The sequence below is a fragment of the Orycteropus afer genome, unplaced genomic scaffold (assembly GCF_000298275.1).
Source record: "Orycteropus afer afer isolate SDZICR_OR568_19922 unplaced genomic scaffold, OryAfe1.0 scaffold00050, whole genome shotgun sequence".
Taxonomy (NCBI): Eukaryota; Metazoa; Chordata; class Mammalia; order Tubulidentata; family Orycteropodidae; genus Orycteropus; species Orycteropus afer.
Genome location: NW_006921637.1, coordinates 8387883 through 8399319, shown reverse-complemented (window position 1 = coordinate 8399319; position 11437 = coordinate 8387883). Strand labels below are relative to the sequence as shown.

Here is an 11437-nt window from a genome sequence, read left to right as displayed (position 1 = left end):
AAAAAAAAAAAAAAAAAGACCAGAATTACTGGTCAGATGAAGGCTTGTAGAACCCCCAAGACTATGGCCCCAGACTATACTTCGGCCCTGGAACTGGACTCACTTCTTTCTATAGCCAAACAGTAGAAAGACCTACAGATAGGACACCTGCCCTAGAGAGATGCACCCACCTACCCTAGAGAGATACACCCCCTGGAACAATCAACCATGAGACACAGAAGGGCATCATTTGTATAGCGGGAAAGCTAGACAGACAGGAATGCATAAGAAGACACAGGGAGGGACTGGTCACAGGGAGGAGACAGGAGGAGAGCTTTTCATGGTTGGGGATTGTAATCGAGGACTGTGAGGCCTGATGCGCATGAACTGTTGTGTGTAAAATGAAACTACTTGCTCCCATTTCACAATAAAAAAAAAGAAAAGAGAAGAAAATACTCACACAAATCCATTCAATGAATGTTTTTATCCTCTTCAACAAGCAATAACAGCCAATTTGTGAAAGAAGATGGTGGGAATTTTCCATGCTACAAATCAAATGTGTATTTTTCGCTTGATGAGTAATCCTCATATATTTTACTAAAAGGATTAATAGTACTAACCTGTGTTTAGCATAAAAAGTATGTATTTTATTGTGATTTGGGTGAAAGTTTTCATTCAACAATTCATGTACATTTTGTTTCATGACATTGATTGTAATCCCCACAATGCAACAGCACTCTTCCCATTTCTTCCCTATGGTTACCATTTTCATTTGCCCTTTTTTCTTGTCCCTTCTTGCCTTCTGAGATTTATCCCTAGGTAAATGCTGTCTTTCTGATCTCGTATAGTTGATTGTTCTAAGGAGTTCATATTTCCCTGGTGGTATTATTCACCTTATAGGCTTATCATTTGACTGAAAGTTGAGACATAGGGGTGAGTTTGGTGCCAGGTGTCTAAGGGCCATAGTCTTGGAAGTTCCACCAGTCTCTATCAGACTGTTGTTGTTGTTGTTATGTGTCATTGAGTCGGCCCCGACTCATAGCGACCCCTCGTTGGGTTTCCGAGGCAGTATCACTACAGAAGTAGGATTGCCCACCTTCCTTCTGAGGAGTGGCTGGTGGGTTTGAACCTCCAGCCTTCTGGTTAGCAGTCAAGTGCCTTAGGCACTATGCTACCAGAGCTCCTTAGACTAGTCAACCTTTTTTTTATATAATTTTTTGGGGGGTTTTAATGTACATTTTTTTTTCCCCACAGGACCTCCTATTGTGATCTCTTTCAGAGTGGTCAGCAGTGGTAACCAGGAACCATCTAGTTCTTCTGGTCTCAGGTCATAGAGGCTGGGGTTCACATAGTCGATTAGTCCTTTGGACTAATTGTTTCATGTGTCTTTGACACAATTATTCCTCTTAGCACCACATGCAGTTTCTTAAAATATCAAATAATACAGAATCAAAAACCTGCTTAGAACATGGATAAAATTTAAACTGTTATTTCTTACTTATAGTCTAAAGCAAAGAACTATTGCTGTAAGAATAACTTCTTATTAAAGCTTCTGAAGCTGTTTGACAACAGCAAATACTTTCATCAGGGCACCCAGATAGTCACAGGATAAAAAAATATCTAAAATAAACAAAAATATGGATCTAAAAATTTACAAATATACAGATTCACAGAAAATTGAAAGAGTTTTAAATGATATATACTAGGCTTAAAAACTTAATGGCTTACAAACATGGGAGGGTGACAGTCATGTGTAGAGTGAGACTACCAGGCAAACAGTTCTAATCCTTTCAGTTGAGGTTAAAGCATATACAATAGGTATTCCTGATTCATCAGGAGGAAAACCTCTATTTTCAGGGAATGACATTAATGAGAATCCTAGGAAACAAGGCAAAATCTCTATATAAGTATCTTGAATAGTTTCAGTAAAAGAATTTGCATTTAAAATGCAGATTTTAATTATGTGGAGACCAAGTTTTCACTTAATAACTAGCTCTCTTTAGAGGTAGAATATATCATGGGAAAAAATGAATAACAGCTGCAACTTTTCAATTGTAGCTTTTGTTTATCTCTTTTAGCTGAAAATCAGCATTTTAAAGAAACTACACTCTTCCTAAATCACATGTTTAAATATCAAACATAATGGTACCATTACCATTTTTATTAACCAGATCTCTTGTAAAGTTATTTATTTTTGCTGAAGAATAGATCAAGACTGAAAACAGGTGAGAAGTGTTACTGTTAAATCCAAAGGAAGAATATAGTAACATTTTTGTCTAATTCTACAGTAGTAATTAAACTCTGATATAGATAAAAGTCTTGATTGTCAGCATAATATTTTCAGAATTACAAATATGTATTTCTATTAAAAGAAGAGATAAACTTTAATGTCTAGACATATTTTTAATAACTGGATTAAAACTTACTGTAAAATATTTCCAATTATCAAATATTTTCACTTTTAAAGTCTAAAAGACATGCTTCAATTATTTCTAAGTCTCATTCTTTATAAATATTTTTTCATCTTTACTTTCTTTATATACTATGTGTGATTCATAGGACTCAGGAGCAAATGGATTTAAAAAGACAGAATCAGGCAAGGCAATGAGAAACATTTGGGAGATTTCATGTACCAGAGACTGACACTTTCAAGTGGAATTTTAGTTTATTAAATCTTTATTTCATAAACATATTGGGAAAATATTAGAAACAAGGCTACAGAAAGGCTGGGAGCAAATGATAAGTGCGATAGTTGGAGCAGTGTGTCAACTTGGCTGGATCACATGTGTGGTTTAAGCTGTTGTGATGTGGTTAATCCCAGGATGGGATCAGATGATTCTGTTTTGAGCAGCCAATCTGTTGAAAGGGAGTTTCCCTGCTTCCAGTATATCTATGGACATCCTGGGAAAAGAGACATTCTTCTGTGGATTGGGATTCTGTTGTGCTGCCTACAACTGTCAGTGAGTGAACAGTCCACCACTGGGCCTGGAGATCTTCGATTCATCATTCGTTGGAGTCAACAGCTGGTGTACTGCCTGCCAGCCTTGAGCTCCTTAGTCCCTGTGGCTGCAAGAGTTGGGAAAAGCCTCCAGCTAGACGTTTGATCCAGGAACTTTGGACTTGCCAGCTCCTATAAGTGTGTGAGTAATTTTCCTAAGATAAATTCCTCTCTATATACATATATGTAAGCTTTACTGGTTTTGTTTCTCTAGAGAACCCAGTCTAACACAATAAGAAAACCAAGAGACCCAAAAATCCACATAATTTTGCACATTACCTGTAGAGAAAGATGGTATATGACTAGTTTGTTTCCCAAAGGGAAATCATGGCTTACAGCTACACTCTTCACTATAGTAGCCACTTGCCACATGTGGCTAATTAAATCTAAATTAGTTAAAATGAAAATTCTAGTTTCTCAGTCACACTAGCCACTTTTAAGGGTTCCACAAGTATGTATGGCCAGTAGATGCTGTATTGGAGAGTGCAAGATCAAGATAGAAATGATAACCATAGATCAAATTTGCTCAGAGAGTGCCTAAGACATTTGACTACTAACCAGGAGGCTGGCGGTTCAAACCCACCAGCCACTCCTCGGAAGGAAGGTTGGGCAATCTATTTCCGTAGTGATATTGTCTCAGAAACCTGAGGGGTCGCTGTGAGTCAGATCAGACTCGAAAGAAGTGAGTTGGATTGTTAAAGGCCAGAATGCAAGAAAGGATAGGAAAGGATGAATGGAAATGGTAACCATAGAGAGGAAGCTGGAAGAGTACTGCTCCACAGTAAGGATTACAATCAATGTCACAAAACCATATGTGTACGAATTGTTGATTGGAAAACCATTCTCTACAAACTTATCCAAATCACAAGAAGTTAAAAAAAAAAAAAGTAAAATGTATGTAGAGATGATTATGTCAGACATTTGCTAAGTGCTTACACATATCATCCTATTTAATCTTCATATAAACTATATGAGGTAGGTACTATTATAATCCAATTTATAGGCAGAAAGTAAGGTTTATAGAGCATATGTATACTTACATTCCAAGCACACTTTATCTCATTCAAAGGTAGAGCTCATAAGGAGTTCTACTCTGAGATGGAGATAGAGGAAATGTAACCTGGATAGTACTACTAGACCCTTGCACCAACAAGTAGTGTACCCAGCTGAAATGGATGGTGTTCTAAATTAGCCTTCATTATCCTTTTGGCTGAAATATTCTTGATGTTGAGCATGATTATTTTCTATTAACAATGGAAAAGTATTTTTCTTATTCCATTCTTGTCCCTACCTTGTACTTATAAATCTCTAGCCATTTCTTTTCATAGGTTTTACTGCCCCAGCCAATAAAAACTAAGGCCGACCTACACACAATTCAACACATCTTAAGGTTCAATTTTTAGAACAGAACAGTCAACATTAAAATTAATTTGGTGTTTCAAAATTCCTTCATATATAGGTACTGAGCTCTTAAAGATCCTGTTAATAATCAGTGACTTCATGTTATAGAAAGGAACTCCAGTTACGCAGAGAAATAATTTACTAAAAGCTGAGCTATAATAAAGCATATTACCTCTTACATTTTACAACTGTCACTGGCCCAGGTGAGCCAAATGAACTAAGTTATATTATCTCAGCTTTTACGTGGTCAATTTCCCATTAAATTGCTTCGAGAATTACACGTCATTTTTCATCATACATTACTAACTTTTTTGTTTGATTTTTAAGTTCTTCTGAATTGAATGATTGATGGCCTGATGACACTGGCAGAAGATCCACTTAACTGTTATGACATCCCCATGCTCCACAGGCCCTGGAGAATCAAGCATTACTTCTGGCCCTGACTGTCCCACTGTAGCCTCCCATGCCTTACCTTCGGGGTGACCCATCATCATGGGGCTGGATGATGACCACTTTCACAGTCACAGAGGTCCGGAGCAGGTCAATCATCTGCTCATGGGTCAGAGTGGCCACAGCCACTTTGCAGATCTCTACGAGGCGGCTCCCTTGGCGAAGGCCAGCTTTCCAGGCAAAGCCAAAAGGCTCCACATCTGCAACTATTCCTTCAAAGTTCACATGGAAGCCTAACTGACCAAGCCCATTCCTCCTCAAGGTCATTTCCACAGTCTCGCAGCCTCTCGTCACTATCTGAAAGTAAAGAACACTGTTAAAGAACCCCTTCCCACTCAGGCTGTCATGAACACTCCATGATAGAGGTGCACACATGGGCCTCTGCCTCTATTGCTCTTCTCCTTAGCCCTCATGGCACTTGTTAGCACAGTTTAAGGGTGCCCCCCCCCATCTCTTCAAACTGTAGAAGTGAAAGAAGGGACATATTTAAATCCAGAGCCTACCATGATTAGTTGTGGCATCAATTGCAAAGAAAATAATTTAAGTAAAACCACAGTTCTAACTCCTCAAAGGCAAATCTGTTCCTGATACAGGTATGCTGTTTTTTCTAGTCGCTGACCTCAAATTCATGAGCTTAAGATGGGCACTGATATTCTCTCCTCTTCTTTCTATTGTACAAATGGATTGTAACCAATGGAAAAATGTAGACTTTTGAAACGATTACAACTTTCACTCAACAAGTACTAAAACCTGAAAGACAATTTCACTCAACATTTTTTAAACCAATGGCCCACACCCACATTAGAGCTAACACTTAATGTCATACCCTGAAGCACAGGCAGGGTAGCAGGAGGTCAGGATCTTAAGAAAACTGCATGGCATCAGTATTACGGACATCCCACTCCTTCTGCTCATCTGGGTGGTGAGGAACCTTCAGATCATATATGTGGTAGCCAACAGGTTCTTTCATCACCTATTGACAAGGCAAGTTGGCAGGAGATAACCCTTACAGACAGCAGGGCCTCCTGCAGGCCTCCTACTCTCCTTTAGCGAGTTACTGTGAAAACAGAAAACCCAGGAAGAGGCCTGGGACAACCCGAGTACGAGTAGCCCCAATGTTCTCACCTTTCCCAACAAAATGACTTCATAAAGATACCACAAAAAGGAACAGTGGGACAAGAAAGGTGAGCGTGCCTCACATGGTGCACTAAAGTACCTGCAATTCATTTCCATGAGAGTGGTTTCCCATGCAATGGAAAAAAAAAAAAAAGAAGGGCTCATCAAATGTTATTTGATGACATCACTTATTTGTGGGAAATTTAAAGTCAGAATGCATTATACATGTATCCTATCCCCAAAGCACAGAGCTAATGTATAAAGTTTCATGTAATAAATGCTTCATTCCCATGAAGCATGCTCTGAATACACAGACACTTATTTAATCAAACCTACAACTGTAAGTGCAGCTGTGCGAATGGGGCTGGTTTCAGTGCATCGATACCACGTCTGCTGTCTCTATGGTTACTAATACCTATGTTCCAAGTCAGCTTTTCACAGACAGAAATGACAGTTTGAGGCTTCAGGAAATGTGGAAAGGGACTCCTAGTCTTAGCCAATGGGGAAGTTTTGAAGGTAGAAGTTTCCAAACTTATGAACTGAACTAATTTAAAATTGTTGAAAAAGTACTTCTATAACATGCACAAGCTGAGTAAATTTTTCCTCTACTTCTCTTCAACTTTTTTCTAAGCTTCTTCAGCAAAAGACTATGAATAAATGTGCCCCACCTTCTTTCAGGTACTAGTGCAATTTCAGCTGAAATTTAATATCCATATTAGACTGAAGATTTAATAACTGAGCTTTGCCTTAGTTCAACACATTGTCTCTTTTACTTATTTTCTCCAACTCTTTACCACTTCCCACACGTTTGCTTTTTGCTATTTATCTCCTCTAGGAGCTTTGGTGGCACAGTGGTTAAGTATTTGGCTACTAACTAAAAAGTTGATGGTTTGAAACCACCAGATGCTCTGCAGGACAAAGAAGAGGCAGTCTGTTTCTGTAAAGATTTGCAGCCTTGGAAACCATATGGGGCAGTTCTACTGTATCCTACAGGGTTGCTATGAGTTGGAGTCAACTCGACGGCAGTGGGTTTTGGTTCACCTCTTCTGTTCTCACTTTTTATCATCTAAAGGCTGAGTTTGAAGGACAATTTTCTCCATTTATTTTAAGCTCTTCACATATGTATATGGGCTCAGTTATGAAAATGATGGTCTCTTATTACTGTGCTCAGGACTGACTATATAATTTGTGAGGCTCAGTACAAAATAAAAATGCAGAGTACCTGTTCAAAAAGTATTAAAAATTTCAAGATGGCAACAAGAGACCAATAAACCAAGTGAGGGCTCATTTGAGTGCAGGCCTGGTACAGCTGTACTGGTCATCCTCTATGAAGCCAACCCTGACTGTTCTTCTAGGCATATGTTTTTATTCCTATTCTGTGTCTTCACCTATGTCCTAGACACCTTTACTTTTACTTCTGTCACCATGAAAACAGAAACACTGACTCGGCCAAACTCAATCTGCCAGACTCAATCACAGTATGTCTAAAACTACTGGATTTTCTTTCTTTCATTTTTGTTATTACCAGCCTATATTAACACTTATATTTCAATTCCTTCAACAGTCTTTGTGTTGGCTTGTTTCCAGTATCTTATGTTGCAAATTTTATTAGACACAGAACAACTTTCCTCAATATATTCCACATACTAGGCACATTAGCAACACAGTCACTGCTTTAGGAAAATGGTAGGGTGGGGTCCACATAATAGCAAATGTGTCAGAATCGTATGGGTCTTCTGTGCTATTAAATTTAATAGTGCAAATGTGCTGTCTATATATACCTATGACATGCAAATGGCTATCCAAAAGCATTGGGTTGTATAGTACTTTCAGAAGCACAGATAATAATGACTCAGTGGATCTGTTAAAAAAAAGTATTTGCAATATTACAGAAAACACAATGTATCCTGAGACTGACAAGTACAACTCAGAGTCAATTCTCTAGGCATACAAACCACTCACATACTCAATTTTTCTCCAATTAATATCTAGGTTTGCTCACATATCCCTGATAATATTGTTGAACACACTGTGGCTCTTTACTATAAATAGTGCCTGTAAATAATGAAATTACTCTTCTAAGGCTAGCAGATATTGACATGATTTTATTGTCTTTTATACATGGTCTTGATTAACAAAGTGAAGATTTATATTTGGTAGGAAGAAGGAATCAAGAACTGAATATAATTTCTCCTTTTTCAGCATCCATTGTTGGCTAAATCTTCTCTAATTAATGAAATAATACATCCTCCTGGGAAGATATACACAGGAGAAATTCTATTCTCAAAGGATGTTTTCTTCTAATGTTGTTCTTGTTGTTAAGGATCGTCAAGTCATCTCCGACTGATAGTGACCCCATGCACAGCAGAACGAAACAGTGCTGGGTCCCGCCCCAGCTCCACAATCCTTGGTATACTTGAGCCCATTGCTGCAGCCACTGTGTCAATCCATCTCGTTGAGAGCCTTCCCATCTTTCATTGACCCTCCACCTTACCAAGCATGACATCCTTCTCCAGAGAATGGTCCTTTCTGACAACATGACCAACACAGGTGAGATGAAGTCTGGCCATTCTTGCTTCCAAGGAATATTCTGGCTGCACTTCCTCCAGGACAGATTTGTTAGTTCTTTTAGCATTCCATGGTACTCTAAGCATTCTTTGCCAGCACCACAACTCAAAAGAATCAATTCTTCTTCAGTTTTCCTTATTCATTGTCGAGGTCTCACATGCATATGAGGTGACTAAAAATATCATGGCTTGTGTCAGGCACACCTTAGTCCTCAAGGAGACAACTTTGCTCCTCAGGACTTGAAAGAGGTCCTTTGCAGCCAACTTGCCCAGTGCTATACATTCTGATGTTCTGACTGCTGCTTCCATTGCCAACAACTGGAGAATCAAGTAATGTGAAGTCTTTGACAACTTCAATCTTTTCTCCATTTATTGTGATATTGCTTATTGGTCCAGTTGTGAGGATTTTTGTTTTCTTTATATTAAGATGTAATCTATACTGCAGACTGTACTCTTCAATATTCATCAGTAAGTGCTTCAAGTCACTCTCACTTTCAGCAAGCAAAATTGTGCCATCAGCATATCGCAGGTTGTTAATGATTCTTGATGCCAATCCTGATGCCATGTTCTCTTCATATAGTCCAGCTTCTCGGATTATTTGCTCAGCATATAAATTGAATAATTATGGTGAAAGGATACAATCCTGCCACACTCCCTTCTTGATTTTAAAACATGCAATATCCTCTTGTTCTGTTCAAACGACAGCCTCCTGGTCTATGTGTAAGTTCCTCATGAGTACAATTAAGTGTTCTGGAATTCTCATTCTTCTCAATGTTATCCACAATTTGTTATGATCCACACAATCAAATACTTCTGCATAGTCAATAAAACACAAGTAAACATCTTTCTGGTATTCTCTGCTTTGAGCCAAGATCCATCTGCCATCAGCAATGATATCCCTAGTTCCATGTCCTCTTCTGAATCCAGCTTGCGCCTCTGGAAGTTGTCTGTCAATATACTGCTGCCACCATTTTTTATCTTCAGTAAGATTTTACTTGCGTGCATTATTAATGATATTGTTCAATAATTTCCACATTCTGTGAGATCACCATTCTTTAGATTGGATACAAATATGGATGTCTTTCAGTCAATTGGCCAGGTAGCTGTCTTCCAAATCTCTGAGCATAACCAAGTGAGTGCCTCCAGTGGGGCAACTGTTTCTTGAAACTTCTCAATGGGTATTCTGTCAATTCCTGGACCCTTGTTCTTCATGAATTCCTTCAGTGCAGCTTCGACTTCTTCCTTCAATACCATTGGTTCTTGATCATATGCCACCTCCTGAAATGGATGATGATCAGTTCTTTTTGGTACAGTGATTCTGTGTATTCCTTCCATCTTCTTTTGATGTTTTCTGCAACAAACATATCATAGATAAACTTAGAGGACATTATGATGCATCATTCAATATTTTGCCCATAGAATCTTTCAATATTGCAACTCGAGGCTTTAATTTTTTCTTAGTTCTTTCAGCTTGAGAAATTCCAAGCATGTTCTTCCCTTTTGTTTTTCTAACTCCAGGTCTTTGCACATTTCATTATAATATTTGCCTTTGTCTGCTCAAGCTACTCTTTGAAATCTTCTGTTCAGCTCTTTTATCTTGTCATTTATTCCATTTGCTTTAGATACTGTCTGTTCAAGGGTAAGTTTCAGAGTCTCTTTGGACATCCATTTTGGTCTTTTCTTCTTTTCATGTCTTTTTAATGATCTGTTGCTTTCTTCATGGATGATGTTCTTGATGTCATCCCACAATTCTGGTTTTTGGTCACTGGTGTTCAATGCCTCAAAACAATTCTTCTTATATTACCACACACACACACAAAGGAAATAGTTTGATTTGCTTTTATTGCTCTATTATATATGTTGTTGTTGGAAGGTGCTGCCATGTCAATTCTGACTCATAGCAGCCCTGTGTTCAACTGAACAAAACACTGCCTGGTCCTGTGCCATCCTTACAATTCCTGCTATGCTTGAGCCCATCGTTGAAGCCAATCCATCTCATTAAGTGTCTTGCCCTTTTTGGCTGACTTTACTAAGCATGATAACCTTTTTTCCAGGGACTTCTCCCTTCTGATAACATGATCCAAAGTAGATGACATAAAGTCAGGCCATTCTCACTTCTAAGGTGCATTCAGGCTGAACTTCCAGGACAGATTTGATCATCCTTCTGACAGTCCAAGGTATCTTCAGTACTCTGAGTCAAAACCACAATTCAAATGCAGTAATTCTTTTTCTTCAGTCTTCCTTATTCATTATACAGCTTTTACAAGCACATGAGTTGACTGAAAAGATCATGGCTTGCATTAGGCACACTTTAGTCTTCAAAGTGACATCTTTGCTCTTGAACATTTTAAAGAGGTCTTTTGCAGCAGATTTGGCCACTGCAGTACAACATCTAATTTCTTGACTGCTGCTTCCATGAGTGTTGATTGTGGATCTAAGTAAAATGAAATCTTTGACAACTTCAGTCTTTCCTGCATTTGTTGTGGGGCTAATTATTGGTCCATTTGTGAGGATTTTTGTTTTCTTTATGTGGAGGTGTAATCCTATTACATACACTCAAACTAAATTCTGAATCTTAGTTTGTTAAAATTGGAAATAGACATACAATTATTAAAAAGCTAGAGGGGATTTCCAACAAGATGGCGGACTAGGCAGAAAGACTTCAGAGACCATCTTCAACAAAGAAAAGGGAAACCAATTAACACAGACACAGAAGATAATCTTGGACCCTTGAGCCTTGAAAGGAAAGATATAGAAGTGGACTAAACCCTAACTAGCAAAATAATTTGCATGAAAATACCAAAAAAGGAGACATACAGAGCTGTAGTCTGCCAGTGATCCTGAGCACTCCTGACGACACAGACAGCTTGGGGATTCCTGAGTGGTGGTAGGACCTGAGAATTAACCTAAAAATCAGCCCTGCTAG

The 11437-nt window shown here is 38.5% G+C and overlaps 1 protein-coding gene across 1 annotated transcript in view; it reads right to left on the bottom strand.

The window, feature by feature from the left end:
• SIPA1L2 (signal induced proliferation associated 1 like 2) overlaps window positions 1-11437 on the bottom strand; it is a 175500-nt gene that overhangs the window by 86990 nt on the left and 77073 nt on the right. Inside the window, exon 8 of the mRNA XM_007938482.1 lies at window positions 4851-5125. Within this exon, the coding sequence (XP_007936673.1) occupies window positions 4851-5125 (275 nt within the window). The remainder of the gene's footprint in view (window positions 1-4850; window positions 5126-11437) is intronic.